Raw genomic sequence first — 24,001 nt, 5'->3', positions numbered from 1 at the left:
TGGCCTGCAGGAAACCTGCACCGTGCAAGAGTACTTGTGGTTGGGTTTATTGGGGTTTGGGGTTTTTTTTTTTTGCAATTTGTAAGCTTTTTGAGTGCATTTGTTTCACGTGACTCCTGAGATATGTGAGGATACAGATTAATATCTGTTCACTATTACAAATGGTATTTGAAGAACCACTCTGTTTATCTTTTAAAGAAGTACCATCTTATTCTGGGCCAAATTACCAATCTGCTGGAACTAATAAAGCAGTTTATTCTCAGCTTCTGTTCTCTGAGGTTCTCTGCATCATGCATTTCTGCCAGTTACCTGCAAACCAACAATGAAGACGGCGCCGAGCAGGAGCGGAAGGATTGTCGGAGTGGTGTTTGCAGGCTCCTTGTTGCACAGAGCCACAGTGCCTGAGATGGCTTCAGCTCTCTTAAGGACGTGATCCAATGTTACTCAAATAATACACGGCACTTAGGGTCTTTAATTTATTTGTCACACAGAGTTTATCATTGCGCGTTACCGAGAAATGCTATCCATCTGTAAGGAATGGTAATGCGTCGTAAAGTGTTTATCAGATAATCATTTTTCCTAACCTCTTTTTTCCTTCTTTTGAACAGCATTCCTGGTTCTTCTTTGCAGTTATCTTAAAATCAATGGCACAGCACTTGGTTGATACAAACAAAACAAAGGTAAGTATATACGTGATCTCAATTAAGTAGGCAATCAGTCCCCTAGGGAAAATATAAAATGCGGAATCCTGGGAAGTAACATACTTGGATTTTTCTTCTTGACTGGTCAAAAAAAGAAACGCTGTTATACAACAACATTGTATTACCTGCTAGGCTCAAACCTATTCTTGCCTGTACAGAACTGGTGGGCCAAAAATACAGTTGCATCAGCTTTGTAATGGGTGGGTTAGAATGGAACGAGAATTCTCTAATTTCCGCTGGATACCCAACAGGTGATTATGCCAGGCAGCAAATAAATGATCTAGAAACTCTACTTTGCTTTGAGCAAACCTTACATAGCTGGAGATCAGTGCTTTGACCTCTTCTCTGCCTGATTATCAAAGATGCTCTTAGTATACTTGTGCTGGAATCTGAGGATAAGATTTCCCGCTTTCCTATGGACCAGATTCTTCCTTTTGGGGTTTATACCCAGAATAGATCCGTGGAACTCTAGGAATATTTTTCTTCTATGTTGGATGACCTGTGTTTTATTGTCTTTGTTCTTGGCCTGAATGTATTTTCAGGTTAATGTGCAACATCGTGCACTCTCAAGTGATGATCTGTTCCCTGCTTAGGTTTCTCGAACTCAAAGGTTTCCAGAATCGTTTCAAACCGAGCTGGATACACTTGTGATGGTCTTAGCAGACCATGTTGTTTGGAAGTACAAAGACGCTCTTGAAGAAACCAGGAATGCAAACTATAGCGCTGCCAGATTTCTCAAGGTGAGATGTTCTGTCATTACAGCATAGGCACTTATTTCCCCATACTTAATGCAAACTTGAGACTATTCTAGTCTAGTCAAAGGGAATAAAAACAATTCTGAGTGAATGATGGCTCAATTTCCAAGTTCAGTATTGACCTATAGTTCAGTTTTTCTATGCCCTTGGGTCTTTGAGAATCCAAAAGCTTTGTCTAAGTCTGCTTTAAAGCAATTCTGATTCATTTATATCTATTCTCTAAAAGAGTCCAAGTTTTCAATTTTTGCAGATTCTTACATTATATTCAAATGGGTAAAAAGTTTGGTAAGGAACGAAACTGTAGTTACAGTTGAGCTGGTATATTTTCTTTAAATACTATAGCTCTGAATGACTGTGGATGGATTAATATTTCCTAATCACAACAGAGTGGACAGCTTTTACAAACCAAAATAAGCAAATTGCAAGTATTATGTGAAATACTGTAACCTACCTTTTTAACTCTGTAATGCCCTTTCATTTACCAAATATAAGAAAATACACGCGTGCTTTGGAAGAGTCACTAAAAGGGGTTGCATTTTATGGTTTTGTCCTACTATTTCTCAATCATTTTTATTTTCCCAGCATTGAATTAGCTGTGGAGCATGGGAAAATTGCCATTCAAGAAGTTATGTGGCCAGATACTTCATCTAGATTTAAACTGGACACGCACACACACCCCCTTGCCATTAATGGAATGATCTACATTAATGATGCCCAGAATGTTGTATATAGTACCCCCTGAAACCCAGGCTCAAATCTTTTACGACAAACTGAAGCACGGCATTAGGAGGGAGCAGTATTCTAGCAATAAAATGTTCCTGTGAGGTTATAAGGAGAACAACCACAAACCAAAGGTGGATTTTTCTCCTTTCGTACATAGGTGAAATAAATGATGAACTTGCTGTCCACTGTGTTGGCCTCTGTCGCTGATACCATAGGGAAGCCCTAGCTGCTGTTGGCATACTGACGTTAAGCTGTATCTATCCGTAGTGTCACATCATTTGGAAGATGACGCTGGTCTGAGGCAGGAGCGTAGACGGAGGGGCTTAGTCAGTAGTTGTGTGGCGTTGCGCCTGTGGAGGTGTTGCAGATTTGCACGCTATTTTTGTGCGTCACTCAGCTAAAGTGGGAAGACAGTAATGTTGCGTTATATGATGTGGCATATGGCTGTGTTTTCAATTGCTTTTCAAATCTAGTCTGCCAGAAAGAATTACATAGGTTAGAGGTGATATATGGCTTTCTCCAGGCTGGGGTTGCAGCAGCCCTGTTATAATGCTGTGTGGCAGAAGGCTCGGGGCTTCACTAGTTTTGCAGAGTTCAGGAACACCAGAGAAGGGGGGAATTCAAGATTGCATTCCCTATCTGGTAAGCTGACTCTGCAAGGAAAAAATGTCAGTAACTGTGTAGCACCAAGGCCCTCAAAAACCTTTACACCTTCTGGCTCTTTAGCCCCATCAGTCAGCAAGAGCAGCGTTCTCATCGTAAAGTAACGTAGTGGCGTATTTGCTCCCAGAGAGATAACGTAGCTCATAGACGGCGAGTATTGTGGCTGGACTGACTCCTCAAGAGTCACTGCTCTGTCACGGAAGGAGATAGTCAGGTCAGCTCCCGTCAGGTACCGCCTCTAGCGATTGAGTGTTGCAGTACATGAATGACTCTCTTTAGATAAGCTTTCTCCTAGTGCGCTGTATGCTGTGGTAGTTATTTTAGACTCTAGACACAGTGAAAATGAGAAGTTTGATCAATTTATTATTATGGAAAATAAATTTAAAAATCGAGCCAGATTCACCGGTTCCCTGGTTTTCCTTGCCCTGCTGTAATACTAACTTCACCTGCGCAAATGATTCAAGTTTAGAGGTGACGCAAGGCAAACAGCCAGGTAAGTGAGGCCACGTACTGCCTCTTTGGCTATAAAATAACAATTCTTTTTTTTCCCCCTTTCTTAGCGCTGTTTTACATTTATGGATCGTGGATTTGTGTTCAAGATGGTCAACAATTATATAAGTATGTTTGGAACAGGAGATAGCAAGGTATAGTTTTGATTTTTTTGCTTGTTTGTTTTTGTTTTTTCCGAAGTGACTCACTGGCAGAATATTTTTATATTGAAACTATTTATGATCTATTCCATGGCTTCACCATGCTCAGAACTCAAGTCAGTGAAAACATTTACTCTAAATGTGTGTTAAAACCTCTTGGGTTTGAGCCATGTAGCCCCTTTTCTGGGAGTAAATAGCCATGTCCAAACAACCACTCACCAAGCCCTGCGAGAGCACGCTCTGCGAAGACTGCTCGGACCAAAGCATGCAAAAGGCTGACCAGTCAGAAATTCTTTGGATTCAAGCTTTGATTCTTTGGAGAGTACGCTTGTGGTTTGGTCTATAAATATCGGCAGCAATTGGCAGTAATTTTCTTTGGGGAGATTAAAGTAAGAGCATATGAACAAGTTACCATTGTGTAAACTCCAGTGAGAATGTAATATCTCAGTTACTTTGAATGAACGGTATGCTCTTGCCTCATTGATGATGCAAGAAAGCCAGTCTGCTCCAAATTCGTTTGTGCTTGCTGTGAGGAAAATTCCCTGCAGCCTGAATTTCTTCTGTAATACCTATAATAGTCAGTGATCTAGTTTGACCAATCAATTTCAAACTGCAAGAGGTCCCCAAATTATTCAGCTTAACTCCTTTACTCTTCATCCACCAGGATGAGTCGCAGGCTTTTTCTCTTCCATGCCTGGGTTTCTGAGCTATCGTACCGGTGCATGTAAGATGATAGGTAACAGCATGTATTCAAGATACACGCTTTGAATGACTCATCTTTCCCAAAAAAGCTTACAAAACTTTTGTCCATTAACTTTTTATAATTCTTTAGTGGTGATCTGGGCGTCTGTAGGTAGTGAGTGAGATTACCCCAGCTCTGTTTTGCTTTTTACTAAAACCAACTTCACGCTGCACTCGGGTCTTTCCCCTAATCTCTGGAACAGATGTAGAACGGAGTCTCTCGGTATTAATGTCATAGCCTGAAGTCTATAATTCTGTAAATAATATTATGCAATCTGAAAATAGTTTCCACATTTCAAACTTCCCTAAATACACTCTACCACAGAAACAGATGTTTAATTAAAAAAGCCAATTAATGGCCAGTGGAAAAGCCTGAGATTAGTCAGTGTGCAGAGGAGAACTTAGCACCTCCTTGGCAGTAAGTGCGTTCGCGTTGCCAGCCGCCCAGCATCCCTCCGGAGCCGTGTGCCAGGATGCGTGCAAGCGGAATCACTGCGGAGCTGAGACAGATGTACCGCTGGAACAGGCTTTGCGGCGCTTGAAAACAATAGCCGCAAAACAAAATCAGAGATTTCTGACCCCAAGGAGAGGGAGGCCTTGTATCGTTTTCATTTTCAGTTGGACGCCTAAGCGAGAGTCAGTCGTTCAAACGTGCCGCAGGATTTCTTTCTGTGTGTCTTTTGCTTCTTTAACTGGATTGTTTATGTATCGAAAAGATGATACTGCAATCTGACCGCTCTCTTCAGCAAATTTAACAGCGTATATTGCTGCTTGAATAAATAGTCTGTGGGTGTATCCGTCTATAACATTGCGGTTTGAATTTATTGTAACTGTGAATGAAGCACCATAATTTCTGTTCCACAGAAATATCCCTCACAGTATTCCGTATTTTGACATTTAAACATTGTTTTGAGAAATATTTATTCAAAAGTTGAAATACCTCATTAGAATTCAGTTCATTGTTGTGTTCCTTCAAAATGTCACAGTTCCTCTTGCGAAACACGTTTCAGGTGCTTCATTTCTTTATTTGCCACTAGACCCTGAATTGCATGTCCAGCTGTATTCCTGATGAGGTACTACAGTGCAATAAAACATTTCAAGGAAAAATTCCCCACCATCCACTACTCGGTAGACTCTGAAAAGTGCACGTTCCAGGTATCCTAGCCTGACGGTGCCAGCAGAAATGCTACAATTTAATTTTAGCGGCTGACAGACTTAAACACAGGGCAAATAAAAGACCTTTACGAGTACTTTCTAATGCTAGGGCAAATGTTTGTCCTAGATCGATGCAGTGTCGTATTGGTAGTCCTGAACGACTGCTTTCTGCCACTGAGAACAGTGAGCTGAGAAGGTGGAAATAAAAATTTACTACTGGATGTCATGTATTATCTTTCTGTCTCAGTGGCACATCATTATAGTGGGAATGATAAATTCTTGAGGTAGTTGCAAGGCTCCACAAAAGATCGTGGATGGCTTCTTGGGAGGGAGATATTAAGGAAAAAATACCAAAATTATATAACACCCAAATCCCTCGGAGCTGGAACTCACTGGCATCAATAGAGGAAGTTTTCACCGCTATCAATAAGTTTTGGATCTGGCCTGTGTGGCTGAAACTTTGTATTTCGTTGACCAAAAAAAGAAGAAGAAGAAAAAAAGAAAGGGAGAAAAAAAAAAAAAAAAAGAGAAGAAAGGCATAATAATTATGACGGTCCCAAATTTATGTGATATACATAAATGGAGAAGATATACTTCACTATGATTATATGCTATAGTATATACCATCAAAAGACCCAGTGTGGCTTCAAATATACCTTAAATATTTAGCTTGGGTCAAGCTTATGTTTATCAGTACATCTTCAATGAAAAATCATAGTTGAGGAATCCAAAATCTTGTTTGACTGTGAAAACTTCGTTTGATAACAGAGACGAAAACCAAATGTTTATTATTCATGCAGCTTGGCATAGCAAGCCGTAAGGTTTTGTTGTCGGGTGTGAGTATGAATTCTGAGGTAGAGATAAACAGTAGTGCAGCTCTGTCTTACCGTTGTCCCTGTTTTAACGTGAACTGAGCCGTTGCCTGTTGTGATTTCTCAGATTTTACATCAGTTCAAATTTGACTTTCTCCAAGAAGTCTGTCACCACGAGCACTTTATCCCTCTGTGCCTGCCCATACGCTCTTCAAACATTCCTGGTAAGGCACCACCCCGAAAGGGGTTCTGTAACAACGGCGAATTATCGGGAGGTTGAAAGAGCAGATAACAATTAACTCTCTGAAGTATCTCGTCTGCACATCAGGCACAGAAGCCCCACATGGCTTTTCAGGTGTGGTACTTAAGCAGTGTGATAAAAATAACCTCATTTCGGTATGCCTGTAAGTAAATGCAACCCCTGACAGCCCAGTTAGGCGGTGGGGGGGCGACTCCTTCGCTGGAAGTTTTGAGGTGAATGAACCGGACTATTTGTGAGGACTAATTACTAAAGCTGCAGTAGCCTTGGGAGGCGGTGAGCTAGGGAAGGGGCTGAGCAGGTACAGCGGGGAGGGGAAGAAGCTGAGGCAGTGATAAGGGCGTTGTGAAACTCTACTATTTGGGAACGGGCTTTCCTGCTGCTGCTGGGAGTATGACTTGTCCGTGTGACAGCCCCCCCTTTGCGGGGAAGATCTGAACTGGACGTGCAGCAGGAGTTTGGAAACATCCATCTCTCGGATAATAGGCCGTTGGTACTTTTGCCTCCAGAGTATCTCTAGGACTGGCCGGCAGGTCCCATGCAATGGCCCTTTTCTCCCAAGTGCATTTACTTGCTTGGCCTGAACTTTACATGGACACCACATACTGCAGTGTTTTACCCGGAGCAGCGAGGCGAGAGAGGCCCATGTCACGATCTGTCAGTACTACCTCCTGAGCCGCTTCTCAAGGCAGGGGATACCGTGTGTAACCCATGTTTTGCAGAGAAGCATAAACAGGTTTTGCCCATGCTCTACCACGGGAGTGAATCCACCCTGCCCGTGCCCCAAAGCCAGCAGCCACCGTGCGTTCCGTCTCGTGCGCTGAAACCCGTTATTTCCAACCTAACTTTGTGGCCGGTGCCCAGCACTGGGTGCTTTTCCTCTTGGTTTCAAAGGCGCTGGGATTTCAGCCCTGGGCACAATTCCCAGTTCTGACAGTTCTCCGTGGACTCTGGGGAGTTCACTTGGGCTGCGGTCCTTTAAGTTGCTGAGGGTGGAAGGTATCTTCCAGTGGAAGGCAGAATCATGTCGCTGTGCAGCTTCTCTCACACCATGGGCCCTTGTCTCCTTTTTGCTTCGGTTTTCAGCACCAAAAAGTCAGTTCAGTTCTGACACTCACAGCTTTCTTTAGCAGTAGAAGCTGTTTCATTCCAATTTGAGTCAAATTAACAACAACAAAAAAAAAAAGATACAAAGCACATGTATTTTTTACACTTAATAAGTAAAAAAATGTGCATGATTTTTGCCTATTTTTTTTTATATTTATGAAAACTGAAGACCTTTTGACGCCTTCAGAATCAACACAGGAATATCGAACATCAGGTATGAACAGAATGACTGCATAAGAAGTAAGCAGAATTGTGCATCGAGTGCTTTAAGATTTCCTTTGACTGCTGCCACTGAACTGTGGCAAATTTAGGCAAAAATTATTTACTGTTTTCAAAAGTGGGACTAGTCTGGATCTCTGTGTTTTAGAACTCTTCTAGCTAGAATATGGGAACAACAATTTGGACTCTGTGCCTCAAAGAAGTGAATAGTCTTACCTATGTGCAAAACATTTGAGATTCTCATATGGGAATATGTATATAAATTGTCTTTTATTATTAAATTGTAAAAACTGCATGATTTGGAGAAATAATAATACTAGATTAATTCATTCTAGCAAGTGAGGGAGCAGAATGGGGCAGTCAGATCAGGAAATCAAGGTTTAACAGTGGATTACATCAATAAAAGTTATTGAAAATTTGGAAAATGGGGGGGGGGGGGATGTAACCTATATCTTAATTTAAGCGTTCTTGTTCGTTCTGTTCCAAGATATTCCAGAGTACACATTGACCAATGAATTTTGCCGTAAACATTTTCTAATTGGAGTCCTGCTGCGGGAGGTTGGTTTTGCCTTGCAAGAAGACCAGGATATTAGGCACTTAGCTTTGGCTGTGCTTAAAAACTTAATGGCAAAGCATTCGTTTGATGATCGATACGCAGAGCCGGTAAAAAAACTGTTTGTTTATTCTTTTTTCATTTGTTAGTCATACAGTAGCTAAACATATATGAAACTTCCTTAGTCAGTAATGTACGTTAATTAGTTTCTTCAGGATTATGCTGTATCTTTTATTTTTTAGGCAAAACAAGCACAAATTGCAAACCTGTACATGCCGCTCTATGGAATGCTTTTGGACAATATGCCAAGGATTTACATGAAGGATATGTTCCTTTTCAATATCAATACTTCCAATCAGGTAATTCATGTGATTTTTCAGAACGCTGAAACGATCAAACTGAGGTCTGACCCGGTCGATCTGGTGGGAAGAGGTCCAAGTTTATGCTGATCACAAATTCGCTAACGAAATGCGGTTCTGAAAACGCTGATTTGTTTGCACCCGCAATGTTTAATTCGGAAGGTCTCGATTTGCAGAGCACTTGCAGGGCCCCGGGAGTCTGTACCGGCAGGGTACAGACCGTGGGTCTGGAACAGACCCAGGACACTGGCTGTTCCAGGGCTGGAAACTCAAAGTTAGAGGTTTGCAGCCCCAGCCAGTCCGTCAGGTACCTCTGCCCTGGTGCCGCAGGCTGGGGGCTGAGGACCCTGTCCTCAGGCAGGTCCCTGGGCAGGTGGCTGGGAGACGTTGTTGTAAATAAAAACTGCCATCGCCCACAGATTCTTTGCAGGGTTGCATCGTGAACCTACAAGCAGCGTCACTGGTACAACAGGGGACCGTGAACTCTACCAGGAGGCGGAGGGAACGCATACAAGTAGCTGAAGAAGGGGAGGGGTACAGAAACATCATAAAACAGCTTTACCACCACAGAAAACGTCTGTATAAACGGCGCATGTGGAGGAGCACGTTTGTTTATTTGTTAAAAGATTAGATGTGTTATAATCATAGCCCTGCTTTAAGAACTAGAAACAGGTGTCTGCAGGGCTGTTGTGTCTTTCAGTCCTTCCAGCAAACGAGCCCGTTTCATCTGGTCGTTGCTAACAGCAGTTAATGCTCCTTTCCCAGTGCTGTGCTAGTGTTTAAGAGGCAACCACAGTTAGACTTGATCTGTCCTTTGCAACTTCAATTATGAGAGGGTTTCATATTGCAGGTAACTACTCGGCGTATTATGGCAAGCCTTGATCTTTTAAGGCTGTCGTGTCTAAACAACTGAGAGTAGGTTTTTGGGCTCAGTGTCTAAGAAAAGCCTGTCGGGTGTGCTGTCGTCAAGAAAGTTATGAGTGATACCATTCACTGGAGTTTGTTCTGTTTCTTTCAAAATACAGGGATCTAGGGATGACTTGAGCACAGCCGGAGGATTTCAGAGCCAGACAGCAATGAAACATGCAAACTCTGTGGACACGTCCTTTTCCAAAGATGTTCTGAACTCTATAGCAGGTATAAATGACAGATTGAACACGCACACGGGTAGATTTCCGTGTATCTCAATCCATCGTGCTTTCTGCTTAGTATTCACGGAGGATATCATTAACCCATTTTGTATGATATTCAGGGAAACATGGTGTGCAATGTTTCTCTTCCCTTTGGGTGCTTTTGGATTGATTTTTATTTTTCTTGTGAAGCCGCTCTCCTTCTGCCGGCTTCACTTACTCTCCTGCTTTGGAACGATGCCAGCATTCAGGCTCTCACAAATCCCTGTGCCCGAGTTCATTCTTGTAGTCTCTGCCTGACTTAAGAATAGTTCCAAAGTTTCTCCTGAAAACTCCTGAAGTCTCTTGGAGGCAAGTATTCTTAGTTTTTCCAGGCTTAATGGGAGGGTAGAAACACGACTGACTGTGTTCACTTCCTCCAAAGCCCATTTCAAAATTGAGGGAAGTGCACGGGCATCGTTCCACTGATTTTTGTGGCTTTAGGTCAGGCCTTACGGAACGCAACAGGCCATTTTAACGTCACGAATAACGGCGAACTGAATCATTTTACTTCAACTGGTTGCATGTTTTCAGTACTAAAAATAGCCATCGATAGCTTTGCTATTGGAAGTTCAAAGCACTGGTGTCAATCCAGCATGTGACATAATTTTAAGTTCTCCATTTTTCTTGTTAGTTTTTGTATCCATAAATGTTTTAGTTTAGCATGTTTGCTATGACTTTCATTTACAGCCTTTTCATCAATAGCTATCTCTGCAGCAAACCATGCTGACTCCAGAGCTTCCTTAGCAAGTCTTGAATCTAACCCAAGTACCAATGAAAAAAACAGTGAGAGAACTGACACGTGTGAAAAGGTACATGTGCAAATGTTGAAAACGGTTACTAGAGGTGGAAACCTATCACTATACTTAAGAAGGCCCTTTGCTGTCAATTCAACAGATCATGAGACCTTTGTCTTTGATTGGATCGACTCTTCGTTTTGACAAGTTGGATCAAGCTGAAACTCGAAGCCTTCTTATGTGTTTCCTTCACATCATGAAAACCATTTCAGAAGGTAAGAAAATGTGCACTCGCTGCCTAATTTACGTTGTTGTAAAATATTGTGAATGCTGAATCCAAACGAACGTTAAATTAGAATAATTATCAGTGTATTTTACAGGCTTTGGGTCAAGTTCAATTCCCTGTAACAGATACATAATATATTTTAATATCTCCCTTCAGACGCGCTGATCTCCTACTGGTTGCGAGCACCATTCTCAGAAATAACAGACTTTTTCAGCATTTTAGAGTAAGTTCATTTTGTGGTTGGTTGATTTTTCGTTAAATGATGATGTTCTAAAGTGACTGCTGCAAATAATTTCTCTTTGGGTTTGTCCACCTAGTGGAATAGGCTGAGATACCTCTTGTATCTTAGATTATTTTGCCATAATCTTCCGAAGTCGTAATGAGACATTACTGATAAAATCCATATCCTCCAATGTGTTGGTCATTTCCATGAACAGGGGGCATAATGCTTTGGGTGTTCCTCCTAAAAGAGATTTTCGTAGTAGTTTCCCCATTTGGGGTTGAGATTCTATTCCTCCCTTGAGAAAGGAAAAGTATTTAGCTCCCCAAAACTTCCAAACCAGAAGAAAAGCCATGTAACGTAGGATTACCTGCTTTTCACATCTCCAAGGTGGTTTGCTCAATCAATGCATGTCTGCAGAATCCACGTGGGTAGCTGTTTTCAGAATTTCCTCACCGTCTCGTAAGTGAAATGCGAGTTATTTAACTTCAAGTGGTGAAGAAGCAATGCTTTTGCAGCCAAGTCTTTGCCTCCTCACCAAGCAGGAATCTTCAACCATGGAGAAAGGGAACAAGGGTGTGGAAAGTGGTGCCGCGTCTTGTGCACCCCTAGGCTGGGAGCTGCTGCGTTCTATTCTGTTTGCTTACTAGGAGGTGCATATGCCACAGGTCTCTTCGAGGCACTAAGATTCAGCATTTTTTCGTAATTAGGAAGCCATTAATAGACATAAAATGTGTTGTTTTATCTTTCAGGGTTTGTCTGCAAAATTTCAGATATCTAGGAAAACGCAATATTGTAAGGTAATTCCCTAGTTATAGCCTGTATGTTACAGTATTTAAATATTGCTGCATTACATTAGGCTTAAATGGGGTTAACGGTGTATCTATCAGTTTTCTCCTGAAAGCATCAGTCTGACATACTGAAGCCAATGTACGCTTCATTTTTTCTTTTATGCAAACAATGTTATCGTGATGTTCTGGACATCTGAGTACATACCTGGTGTAAAAGATGAATTGCATGTGATGATATGATAACCACCGTTGCATTTATAACCCCAAATACTGGGCCATTCTCAACCATATTTCTGTGCGTATGCCAAACGAAGGAACTTGAACACTGTATTTTCCATCCATATAATGGAAAGAATAGTTTTAATGGGCGTAGATAAATGTTCCACAGCGATAAAAAAAATAATCTTCTGTCTCTACCCACTCTCTGAAAGAGCATGAGATCGTGTTCCAGCTGTGAAATGTGAAACGCACGCTTTGCCTCAGTTGATGTTTCATTTTTAATTTAACGTTACCACTGTGGACTTGTCTATATGTCATACTGCGGGAAAACGAAAGGTCACCAGGTGAAGCAGTTCATGCTCCATGGCAGGTTTTGTCAGGCCTGTGTTTAATCTTCAGAGGCGTGGCAAAATCAATGTCACGTTCCGTAACAGATTTAACAGTTATTTTCTCTTAACAGGAAAATTGCTGCTGCTTTTAAGTTTGTTCAGGCCACCCAGAATAATGGAACCCTTAAAGGTTCGAACTCCTCTGGCCAGGCATCGGGTCTGCTCTCACAATGGTAATGACACGTTGTATTATTAACTCCTATAAAACCACAGTCTGTCTTGTCATCCTCCAGCCTTCATACAGTCACAGTGTTGACTGAAAAGAGGTTGACACGACATGTAACGCGTTTCAGAGCCCCCAAAGCCATAAACCGTAAAAGAATTGAGTCCCTTTAACTTCAGCTTGACTTATAAGCTGTTGTTTAAAATGCTGTGTTCAGAAGGATCTTAGTTACTGTCAATGTTGTTAAGTATCGCAGAAACAGTAGCTGCTGTTTTCAGCTCAAATCCCTATCTGAAAGATAATCCACAGGTTTCCCCAACCTGAAGGAATTCATAGGTCTGCAACCTTATGCTTTCATGGAATCTTACTGCTTTAGGGGTAAGTATCTACGGATGCACTTACAGTATCGAGGGGTTCGTTTCTCCCCAGTAACCCGGGCTTGCAGAGGGGGAAAGTAATCTAGCAACACAAAGTCAAACTTAAGACTAGGTTTGCTTGACACCCATCTTCTTACTTCCATGCTGCTTAGCGTAGCATAGTCCTATACTGTTACGTCCATGTTGCCAGTTAGAGAATCTTTCTTTCCTAGTCTTTTTTTCCTCCATCTTCCTAGTCTAAACATCGCAAGATTTAATCATTTTCATGGCCTGCATGGTAATAAGCTGCAGGTGCAGCACATCTTTAATAATCTTTTGGATCCTTTTAGGGGAAAGTGGGATCCTTTTCATGTTAATATTGTAAAACTCTAGAGAGAAAGCAAACTTTTGACTCTGCAGCTTGTGGTTGTATCTAAGAGCATGGTGAGAAAGTCCCCCCTCCTCATGGGCTTGGATCATCGACTTTTCTCACTTACGTATAGCTAGAATATGCTCACCATTATAAGTATGTATCTTGGAGTGGAACAAAGGGGAGAAAAGATGCTTTCTCTGCCGTACTTCTTTCCTTGTTCCTCTACGGTGCGGTTTTCAAGAAGCAGCGCTGATGCTTCCCAGCTGGAACTGGCAAGCAGCCTTTAGGAGACTGTTGTTTTATTGCACGTTTGCAGATGAACCAACATGGTGGCGATCCAGAAAATAAAGTCACGTTTCTGCTGTCTCCAGGGCGTTCGCACTTTACCCCCTGACTGATCAGCATTTGTTGTCCAAATGGGTGTTTGTTTGGCCTGTTGTGATAAAGAGCTTTTTTTGATGATGAGTCGAGAGTTGCAGTATTGCTGGTGATCAGCTCTAACTTGCACTTGCATTTACGTATTTCAGTTTGCTGAAATGTTCATATGAAACCAGACTTTCTACCGCCCACCCAAAAAAAAAACCCCCTTGAGATCAAATTTCCACAGGTTTCCAATCCACTAGTTTGCCAGGATGTCACCCAAATCCTTCCGCTGTGACCATTAATGGAAGACTTTATCACATCGACTGGCAAAAGTCTGGCCATCAATTCCGTACCTGTGTTAGGAACTTTTTTGGTTTTTAAATCTGAAATTTTAATTTTCTAACTTATTTTTGTAAAAATAACCAACATAAAAGAGGGTTTAGCTAGGTGCAGGAAGTAATTCCGTCCTAGAATATTTTCAAATTATGCAAAATTAGGAAGCTACATTTTTTTTAAAGAAATTAAATAAAAGTGTATTTTACTAAGTGACCTGAATTTTGAGAGATGTTAAATCCTCCTGAATTCTATAGTGGTTACAAATTCAAAATCCTTTCAAAAATTATGATAAGTATTGGTATTTTAGTTCTAAGCTTCTCATTATAAATTAATGATGTGTTTGTCAGCATCAAAGAGGGTTAAAAGAACACATACATGCGCACGTGCATATTTTTACTGTCATTGTTGGATTGTCATCTTTTTTTTTCCCCCCTCATAGAAGCTGTATTAGTTCTTTCGTGAGCAGGATACATTTTTCTTGTATTCCGAGTTAACAGAACTCATCTCAGTTTCTCTTCACCCAAAGGCAGTTTTCTGAACATCAGCCAGCTATTTAAGCTGATGCTTTTTTCCAGTGCTCAATGAGTGTTTTGTCTCCTGTGATCTCAAGAAATCACAGCGCATCTGTTTGTTTTGTCCACCTCACTGACTTTCTTCTTCATCTTTGTTTCTCTGAAAAATTTTGCATCAGTTTGTTTAACTTAGCCTTTGAGAAGTGCTGCAGAAAATTCTGACACGGAAAAATTCTGTATAGGCATGATAGTTTATTCTTTGTTTCTGTTCTTTAATGGTAACTTTCAATTTCAGGATGCATTCTACTTCTAGTCACGATGGCCACAAGCATCACAGATCTCAAACGTTACCAATAATCCGTGGCAAAAATGCACTTTCTAACCCCAAACTCTTGCAGATGATAGACAGCAGCACTGCAAGTAAGTACAAAAAATTATTTACTTCCCACCAGAATTCTATGGGGTTTGGATCAGGCTCTGTACAATTAAATCTGTCTTCATGAGTGCCAGTGGAAGACAGCCCAAAGAGAAGAGCCTAAATATAAATAGAACTGCTGACTCTGCCTTTTTTTCAGGAGACTAAGAAATCTGAGCTTAAATTTGGTCCAAGTTCATTTAGAAACAAAATTAATTACAATAACCTGACATATTTAAATAGCCTTAATGACAAGTTATTCCCCGCTTCCCGGCATCTTTTGCATCTATGGTTATGTACCTTGCTGTACAAGCAGACGTACACTGGCTGAAATATTACATTTATTAGACGCAGCAATAAAAGTGATCTTTCATGACAGAAGGTTCTTTAAATTATGAGATCGAAGTCATCTGTCCCACTTTCTGATGAGGCTTCTCTCTTCCTTTGTGGACAAACAGAATGACAATGAAAGAATATACTTGCATGAAAGAATATACTTGCATCACTGGTGCAGCTGGTAAAAGTTGACTCAAATTCCCTCTCCTTTCATCTCCTGTGAGCAGTTTTCTTCAAAACACCCCTTGGGTTAAATGTACGGTTAGGCCCCCATCTCTACTGTGCTGAGACTTAATGACCAGGTTGCAGAATTACATCATCTTTAATTACACTCAGAAGATTGTTTGTCATCTTGCTTTTTATATGTTGCAGGCAGCTCCAATGAAACGGACATTGTACAGTATGTAGACACAGAGGCAAACATCGCTACAGAAGTTTCCCTCACAATCCTTGACCTGTTGTGTCTCTACACTCTGAATCACCAGGTACGTTTTGCCGTTTCGTTTTCTGCTTGAACTGGTGCCATGCGGGATATGTGGTGGGAGGAGGGCCTGGGGGAGCAGGCACACAGAAGACTTGAAATGCCTGAGACGTTGGGAATTGGATGGGGAAATAAGATATGCCAGCCCTCGATTTTAAGAAGGAATTGACTCGTAGTACCCAAACTGAATAGAAGGCTGTGGAAGAGCGTCCTGTGTATCCAGGGCTATGCACAGCCCTGCTCTGCCTGAAAGCGTAGTGCATCTACTAATCCGTCACCTTACCCGAATCATGCTTATCCCACTAGATTTCAGAGACTTTAGACAAAAGATTTCCAAACTGCTTATCACCTATATCTCTTCAAGTCAGCAGGTGGATCCTCTGCCTCTTTAAAAATTGCTCTATGAATATTGGCCCAGATGGCTTGCTGAAGGTCTCACAGCTACAATACAGCAGGCAGCTCCTTTTAGAGTTAGTGTCTCCTTTCTGCCACCCTAGCCCTTAAATCTAGCGTATGCCATCCACAAGTAGGAGTACAGGCATAGGAAAGAGCTGTCCTTGAAAAACTGCAAGTAAAAAGAGTCTGCAGCAAGCTGGGAATGCCTCATCCGCAGAGATTTTACATTGAAAAAAAAAATCTCCCTAGGAACACTCCGATGTAAAGTCCAGCAGATCCTTCTTCTGTTTATTCACTTTAATAACCAGAATGTCCTGTCTTGTCTGTGAACTTTTCAGAGGCAGCTCCAGCAATCTGATTGCCAGAATGCATTGATGAAGAAAGTCTTTGACACGCACATGCTCTTTTTGCAAATCAACCAGTCAGCAGTGGCTCTCAAGCACGTCTTTGCTGCCCTACGGCTGTTTGTAGGCAAGGTAACTATGGTTTTATTCTGTTAGTCTGGCCTATTAAGATGTTACAGCAAGTGCAGCTTGAGGACAGTTGGGTACTTTGAAAGAGTTCTGAACTTCACCGTGTTAACGCTCGTTCCTGACAAAGATGATCTGATTTATTGCTGATTAAAAGTGAGAAGTTCACAATATCTGAAAAATCAGTCCTGTTTTGGAACATTAAAAATTTACTAAGAGAGTGAAACTTCTAAAGTAACTAGATAAGTAATGTCCAGGTCTGTGGTATCTGGCTATGTCGTTGGCTTTCATGCTTTTACCACCCGTGGAAGAAAGCTTAAAACCGTAGAGGTCCATGGTCTTCACGGCGGATACCTGGGTTGCAGAATCCAGCGGTGAATGATTACAGCTGTCCTCCGAGGAGCTAGCAGGAGAGTATTCTGTACACTTCACCAAAAGTTCATCCAAACTAATACGGTTTTACAAATACCTTGTTTGCAACATAGAAACGTGCTTACGTGTCCAACTGTTCATTTGCTTGCATTGCACATATGTAAATGGTCATGGGCAGTTAGACGCTTTGCGCCAACTGCAACGGCTGCACAATTTCCAAGTCATAGACTTAGATGAGATCCTCTTAAAACTAACCAAAATGTAGCACACAATTGCTATGGGGAAGCGAGAATAAGCAAGGCTGGCCTGATCTCCCAGATGTTTCTATGAAACACAACAGTGTAGATCAGTTTAAACCATGTGGCCTCCTTCTGGTTGTTATCTCGGGGGAAAGGAGGAAATCGTGCTTCTCCCAGTAACGTAGCTTGAGGACATGGGGGAAATATCAAGTAAACCATCCACAGACAGCTTTAAATTACATACCAGACAGTCAGGAACGGAAGAACTCTGTGCAGTGGGGAGGATGAATAAATATCCAGGATCGCCCTTTTCATTCATCCTGTAGCTCTCGGGATTGAATCCTCTCTTCGTAGTTCTGTGGGAACAGGGATCGGTCGTGGTTCCTGCAGCAGAACCTCTCGGGCGGTACTTGAGATCTGTAGCCAATATGTACGTCTTCCACCTCTCCTCAATCTGTCTTCTGTTATATTCACCCTGCTGATAAATAGTAGGTATGGTCTGGAGAGCCATCCTTCGCTCTCTGTCTCCTGCTGTTCAAACCCTTGACTGCTGGAAGTTCACTGGCTTTGCTACTCAAAGTATCTCCTTTCTCCTGAACAGCTTTTATAGTAGTGCAGAGCCCCACACACGCTTTCCCCCGTTAGCTGTTCTGCATTCCTTGCAGATGGGCTGCTCTGCTTTTATGCTTGCCGTGTGCCAGCTGCTGTCCGGACTTCCCGGAGGCCAGTTTGATTGTCGCATTGCATACGGTGTTTGTATGAAAACCTGCGTGCGGTCTTTACTTAATCTTAATTTGCACATGGGATTATGTTTAGCCGGTGGCTGATTTTTTTCACTAAACCCTGGTGTGAATGAATATGGGAGAGAGCGTTGTTTTTACTGAAAGCTTAACAGAAACAAGTATTGACTCCGAATAACTGTACCAAGGCCTGAGAGTAGTGCTAAACATATTCACACATTTTTTTCGATAGTTCCCATCGGCATTCTTCCAAGGACAAGCAGATCTCTGCGGTTCACTCTGCTATGAAATCCTGAAGTGTTGTAACCATAGATCCCGTTCAACTCAGACAGAGGCATCTGCTCTTCTTTATTTTTTCATGAGAAAGAACTTTGAATTCAACAAGCAGAAATCAATAGTCAGATCCCATCTACAGGTAAGTGAAGTGTGAAGATCATCAGTATTTACCTGATGCGCGTTGGTTTTTATCATTATTATTTTTATGCATGGTAGCAAAGCAATTCTTTTGGAGTCCTCAGACAGGCGCTTCTCTGTGGCAGCTTGATTTTCCTGCCAAGTCTGAAGACATAGGGCTGGATTCTCTGCTGTTCTTGGGCTGCTCGGCTCTGTTCCAGGGAGAGACAACAGCTGTGAATGTAGCCGCATAGCCAATAAATAGCCAGATAAACGGCTATTCTTGATTCGGGTGCATTGCTTACAGCAGTGAGAACATAGCTGATGAAGGAACTAAACAGAATCTGACAGTATGGTAACAGAAATGTGAAGTCCAGTAACAATGCGCTTACACCGCAAAATGCGAGCAATTACAAACGTTGGAAAGATTACTCTCAGTCCTTGCGTTTGTATATGTTATCTTCTTAAGACAGGTATGAAAGTGCATCTCTGCTAGCCTGGTACCTCAGGTCATACTAAAATAGGGATTAAAACCTATTCAGAAACTTTGATTTTCTTTACTAATTGCAGCCTGTGTTTGCTCCCCCCTGTGCAGCTCATCAAAGCAGTGAGCCAGCTGATAGCGGATGCGGGGATTGGCGGATCTCGTTTTCAACATTCACTTGCAATTATAAATAATTTTGCTAATGGAGACAAGCAGATGAAAGTAAGAAACATTTTTTGTCAATCACTGCCTCTTGCAAAAGGTCAACAATTTCAGAGGAGCAAGTGCTTCAGTGAATAAAATTGCTGGCTTTTATTAGACAGTGATTTATGCATTCACAGTGTGCCTTTTTCAGGCAGCCTGAAATTCATGAAAATGTTTGCGACTCAGAAGCTTGAGAATTGAAAATAATTTTTAAAACAAAAAAGCGAGATTTTTATTTGAAAATCGTATTATTTGTTATTGACTGCTTATTTTGTTCATTTGCCTGATGTCAGAGAAGGTATCATGCATTGTGACTAATGAAACACAATTGCAGTTGACAGACAATTTTTAGTCTACAAACTGTCCCTTGAGTCTGTTCAGTAAATGTGTAGCAAAAGCATGCCCAACAGTTGGGTTTTGTAACAGCTTGCTAACCCCCTGAAAAAGGCACTTAGCTCTTAGATTAGTTACCATTGCTATTATATTCATTGTCTGTACTAAAGGTATTGGAAGAGGATTCCAAGTTTTAATTTTTACAATTCCTGTCCAAACATTTGTCAACGTGCATTTTGAATTTTATACTTGGGAGGTGTTTTTCCTTCTCTGAAGGTGACTTTAGGGTATCTCCACTGAGGTTAACAATAAAGTTAGTGTAAGCAAATCGGTAGAAAATTAGCATAAGTAATTTGAAGTCTTATTTAATAAGATGCAGTTACAATTGTATTTGTTTCCAAAGTCCAGCTTTGATTTCCCAGCACTGCAGTCAGTCACACCGCTTCTGTGTCACACTCATCTCTGTGTGACGTAGAGGAGGGAGCATTTAATTTCATTTAATTTTTCTGGATGTTTTGGCTTTTAAACAAAGGGAATGAGGGGGAAAAAGTCTGAAAATAGAAATGTATTTCATCGCCCATCTGAAAAAGAGAAGCTGCAGAGCTGAGTTACATATGTTGAGAACAGCTGATATGAGTAATACAAGGACTCTGTTTTAATCTTGCGCAGTGTGAGACGAGCCAGACTGTTGTGCTTCATTCACTGCGGTGAAACATGCTGTGAGGGTAGTTAAGCAGGACTATCTAGAGCGCACAGTGCTGTTTGTCAGCTGAAAGCGCACGAGAATCCGGTTCCCGATCCAGTACGCAACCGAGGAACAAACGCTTCCGTTTGCTGACTTGAGCGGAGTTGCTGCATACGGGCAGTGGTACAGCTGACTGGCTGGGATATCTATAGGTGCTATGACACATCAGTAAAAAAAGGGCAAGGATTTGTGTACAACGTGTACGTGCTGTGGAACTGTGACTCTGCTTCGAAGCCTACTGAATTGGGGAAGGGGAAGAAGGTCTTCCATAAGCAGGACTTTAGCTCGTTCGGGGGTGCTGCAGGTGGCTCTGTGGATGGTTTTAGTGATGTATTGCTTATCTTTCCCAAAGAACGTTAATTTCCCAGCAGAGGTGAAGGATCTGACCAAACGCATCAGAACGGTTTTAATGGCCACAGCTCAGATGAAGGAGCATGAGAAAGACCCTGAGATGCTTGTGGATCTGCAGTACAGCCTAGCAAATTCATATGCCAGCACACCTGAATTACGTAGGACGTGGCTTGAAAGCATGGCCAAGATTCACGCAAGAAACGGAGATTTGTCAGAGGTAATGTGAATAAATGAATAGGAAATCCACTTGTCTTTAGGCTGAGATGTTCTGATGAAAAGGGCTCTGAAAGACAGACAACAGTAGTGATTTAAGAGAATCATACAGTGCCTCCCGTATGCTTGAAATTAGAGGAAGACAGGTTTGCAAAACACCTAGAAACGTGATGTGCTCATTATCCCAGTTTGCCTGATAGGTGCTTGAGCAAGACTTGAAAATGTCTGACGGGGAAGCTGTGGTCAGTATCGCGTTAGCGTCTCTGCTGCTTAACCCTAACAGGCACGGTAGGTGTAGTGTAGATGAGGTTATGAGCAGTGCATAACTTAAATAAAGGATTTTCTTCTCCCCCGCTATGGCATAGGAGAGGAGCTTCGTTTATAAGGCGTTGTCCTTCTCATCAAAAATTAAATGGGTGATGCAAAACTCCGGTGCATAACCCAGGAATATCTTGTTTATGAAGTAATCTGGATGGTTTTCTTGAGCAAATCTATGCTTTTACCTAAGACATCTAGTGAAATTCACACTCGGGAAGGACTTCGTCATTTAATCCTTTATTTTCTTAAATGGTTATATTAATTTTGTCTTCCCTTTTCTGCAGCATGACTTGACAGTGATGAAAGTAGGTGCTCCTTATCGTATGTGTGCTGTAAGTCCTACAGGGCACGTTAACGTATACATGTATCTTGGTCTCTCGTTACAGGCTGCTATGTGCTATATTCATATCGCCGCTCTCATTGCGGAGTACCTGAAAAGAAAGGGTAAGATCAACGTATTCAAAACCAACTATGTATTTATAAACATTATTGCTGAAAATAGTTTTTGGCTGTCCTGCTTTCCTTCCTTATATATAAAGTATTCTTAAAGCTGCTTGAATTCTTCCCGAATATTTTATTTTTAAAATACATCGTAAATGCTAGTCTTAGCACTGGAACAGTGAAAGTGTGTGTTTTGTGTAAAGAGGGTTAATTAAATGTTTAGTAAGCTAGTGCTAAAAGAGAATGCTTCACTTGTTAGCCTGTTGTTATTAAATATGCATGTATTAACACATACCAGTAGCGGTGTACTAATACCATCTTACACTATCATAGGTTACTGGAAAATGGAAAAGATTTGTACCTCACGTATGCTCCTGGAAGATGGTCAAGTCTCTGATAGTAATGTGTTACTAACAACTCACAATGGAGGAAGTGAGTGCTCTAACCGTGCCTGTTTATGGGTCGAATAACATAAGTAGGGAATCAAATTACTGTTCTCCAGTTGATCTGGAAAAATACCTACCGAAGCGAAAATATTTGTAGTGCATGTTGATGGCTGTAATAGCAAGCAAGTAACGTCGGAAACGTCGTCTGTTACTTTCCTGATGCTCTTTGGCTGGTTTGATGAATTGCTCAGAATGTCTCTGGTTAAGGGCTTTTTCAGCGAGAGAGCAGCCTGCTCTTCATGGGCAACAGAAATCCCTCTCAGGTCAATTGGTGTTTAGCACGCAAATCCACGTCCAATTCCTTGACTCGCCAAAGCTGGGAGGGCACGGGGGCGGAATTAATGTCTGGTGATCCATATGTAACTTAGTATAGATAAATCTTTATTTATTTTTTTTAATCTGTGATGCTTATTAGAGAAATAAAGTGCAGGCTTATATTATTAAATGCTTCTATGCCAGTGGTTATTTAGCTTATGAAATGTGTATTTCAAAGTAAATCTCGGCATGAGATATTTTAGCAGTTTTCACAAAGAGCAATTTCTGAGGGCAAGGGCAAATATCTGGGGAAGAGAAAACTGTTAGTTTTGGAAAGACCGTGGTTCTCCGGTACACTTGGAAGTGTCTGTGGGTGAGATGGAAAAATGCATCCTTTTAGAAGGAAGCTTTCTGGGAAGAGCAATAATTCGGAGATGGTTCACTAGTGGTAAAATACTTCGCGTGGATAACAGATCACAGTAGGTGGAGCGAAGAACTTGTGGGTCATTTTAAACCTATGTTTAAGTGATTTTCAAAACTTGACAGAAAGGAAGGAGCCCCTCTGTCTCAGTGTGTAAAGGTTAGCTTTTTAATTGTGCCTTACTAGCGTTTTCCTGCTTTTAAATTGAACACGAACCGTGTCAGGAGTTCGTCGCCTCCACTGGCAGGTTTACCTTCGCCGTTCAAGAGCGGTAGTAAAATCTTTGTGGGTCAGACTCTGCCTGATCTGTAACGTGCAATGCCTGTGTAAGTTGTTCCTTCTGCGACCGTTGCACTAAGGCCCCCGCTTAGCAAATATTAAATGTAAGCTCGATTTTAATCCTTGTGAGCCTTCCCATCAGCAGCTTCTGCCACCGGCCTGAGCTTTCTCCAGGAGAGTTCCTCGGTTAGGCTGCGGTCGCGCTGCTGACCCTGGGCAGGGTAAGGAGAGCCGCTGCCAGGGTGTCCTGGAGCCCAGCAAAGGCGCACCGCGCTCCGGAGCGTCCGTCTCCCCGTCGGCTGCAGTGAGCTTGGGGCGACTGTGCCCCTCTCGCTTGGGAAACCTGACGGGTGGGACGAGTGCAGGTCCCAGCATGCAGCGTTAACCGTCTGTCGGTCAGGCCAGGAGTCGCAGCGCTGGTTTCACGAGTATAAATTGTCTCGCCTCAGCCTGCGATGGTAATTCCCGTATAGGTGAGTGTTGGCACATGTAGTTTTACAAGGACTGCCAGCACTGTACAGCTAAGGAACCGAAATGCCAAAGAGAGGAATGAGATTGCATCAGGAAAATGTTATAGTTACCCTTTGCATGGACAGGTGGATTTATATCATAGAGAAAATGTGTAATAGTCTCATAAAATCAGTCAGTTCCATTTGTGCTTCCCATCACTTGGGCTGTGAAATCCAGTCAAACAAAATCTCTCAGTTTTAATGGCATCCAATAACTTTTTGAATTACCTGGTTATTCAGTCGCTCATTGACGTTGTTATGACTTGCACTTCAAGGCTTATTTTCCATGGGATGGCCTGCTTTTCTGAGCATTACCCCCAACATTAAAGAAGAAGGTGCTATGAAGGAAGACTCCGGGATGCAAGATACTCCCTATAACGAGGTCAGCAGCATTAACATTTATGTACTTTTTCTCTATTAACAGAGGGTGTTATTTCTAATGGAAGCCTGTGCGTGTTGCACCAAATTCTCGTGAGCGCGTACTTCACGCCGTATTAAAAGGTGCACAGCTTTTGAGTGAAACGTCATAGCTGTTGTACTAAATAGCAG

At 41.9% G+C, this 24,001-nt stretch overlaps 1 protein-coding gene across 5 annotated transcripts in view; it reads left to right on the top strand.

Moving 5' to 3' along the window:
* Window positions 1–24,001, top strand: part of DOCK10 (dedicator of cytokinesis 10) — a 141,868-nt gene that overhangs the window by 99,781 nt on the left and 18,086 nt on the right. For 2 of the 5 annotated variants that reach the window (XM_076340893.1, XM_076340889.1), the window contains 22 exons: window positions 609–680; window positions 1,295–1,441; window positions 3,403–3,486; window positions 6,328–6,424; window positions 7,736–7,780; window positions 8,273–8,448; window positions 8,581–8,697; window positions 9,723–9,834; window positions 10,557–10,678; window positions 10,764–10,878; window positions 11,046–11,112; window positions 11,862–11,909; window positions 12,580–12,681; window positions 14,907–15,031; window positions 15,735–15,847; window positions 16,578–16,715; window positions 18,293–18,475; window positions 19,049–19,159; window positions 20,572–20,787; window positions 21,488–21,545; window positions 21,876–21,974; window positions 23,728–23,834. In XM_076340893.1, coding sequence (XP_076197008.1) covers window positions 609–680; window positions 1,295–1,441; window positions 3,403–3,486; window positions 6,328–6,424; window positions 7,736–7,780; window positions 8,273–8,448; window positions 8,581–8,697; window positions 9,723–9,834; window positions 10,557–10,678; window positions 10,764–10,878; window positions 11,046–11,112; window positions 11,862–11,909; window positions 12,580–12,681; window positions 14,907–15,031; window positions 15,735–15,847; window positions 16,578–16,715; window positions 18,293–18,475; window positions 19,049–19,159; window positions 20,572–20,787; window positions 21,488–21,545; window positions 21,876–21,974; window positions 23,728–23,834 — 2,454 coding nt within the window. The remainder of the gene's footprint in view (window positions 1–608; window positions 681–1,294; window positions 1,442–3,402; window positions 3,487–6,327; window positions 6,425–7,735; window positions 7,781–8,272; window positions 8,449–8,580; window positions 8,698–9,722; window positions 9,835–10,556; window positions 10,679–10,763; window positions 10,879–11,045; window positions 11,113–11,861; window positions 11,910–12,579; window positions 12,682–14,906; window positions 15,032–15,734; window positions 15,848–16,577; window positions 16,716–18,292; window positions 18,476–19,048; window positions 19,160–20,571; window positions 20,788–21,487; window positions 21,546–21,875; window positions 21,975–23,727; window positions 23,835–24,001) is intronic. The other 3 variants (XM_076340891.1, XM_076340890.1, XM_076340892.1) reach the window with 3 other exon arrangements.

The sequence above is a fragment of the Aptenodytes patagonicus genome, chromosome 6 (genome assembly GCF_965638725.1).
Source record: "Aptenodytes patagonicus chromosome 6, bAptPat1.pri.cur, whole genome shotgun sequence".
In the NCBI taxonomy this organism is placed as follows: domain Eukaryota; kingdom Metazoa; phylum Chordata; class Aves; order Sphenisciformes; family Spheniscidae; genus Aptenodytes; species Aptenodytes patagonicus.
The sequence above is the reverse complement of the archived record's forward strand: the minus strand, read 5'-3'. Positions and strand labels throughout refer to the sequence as shown.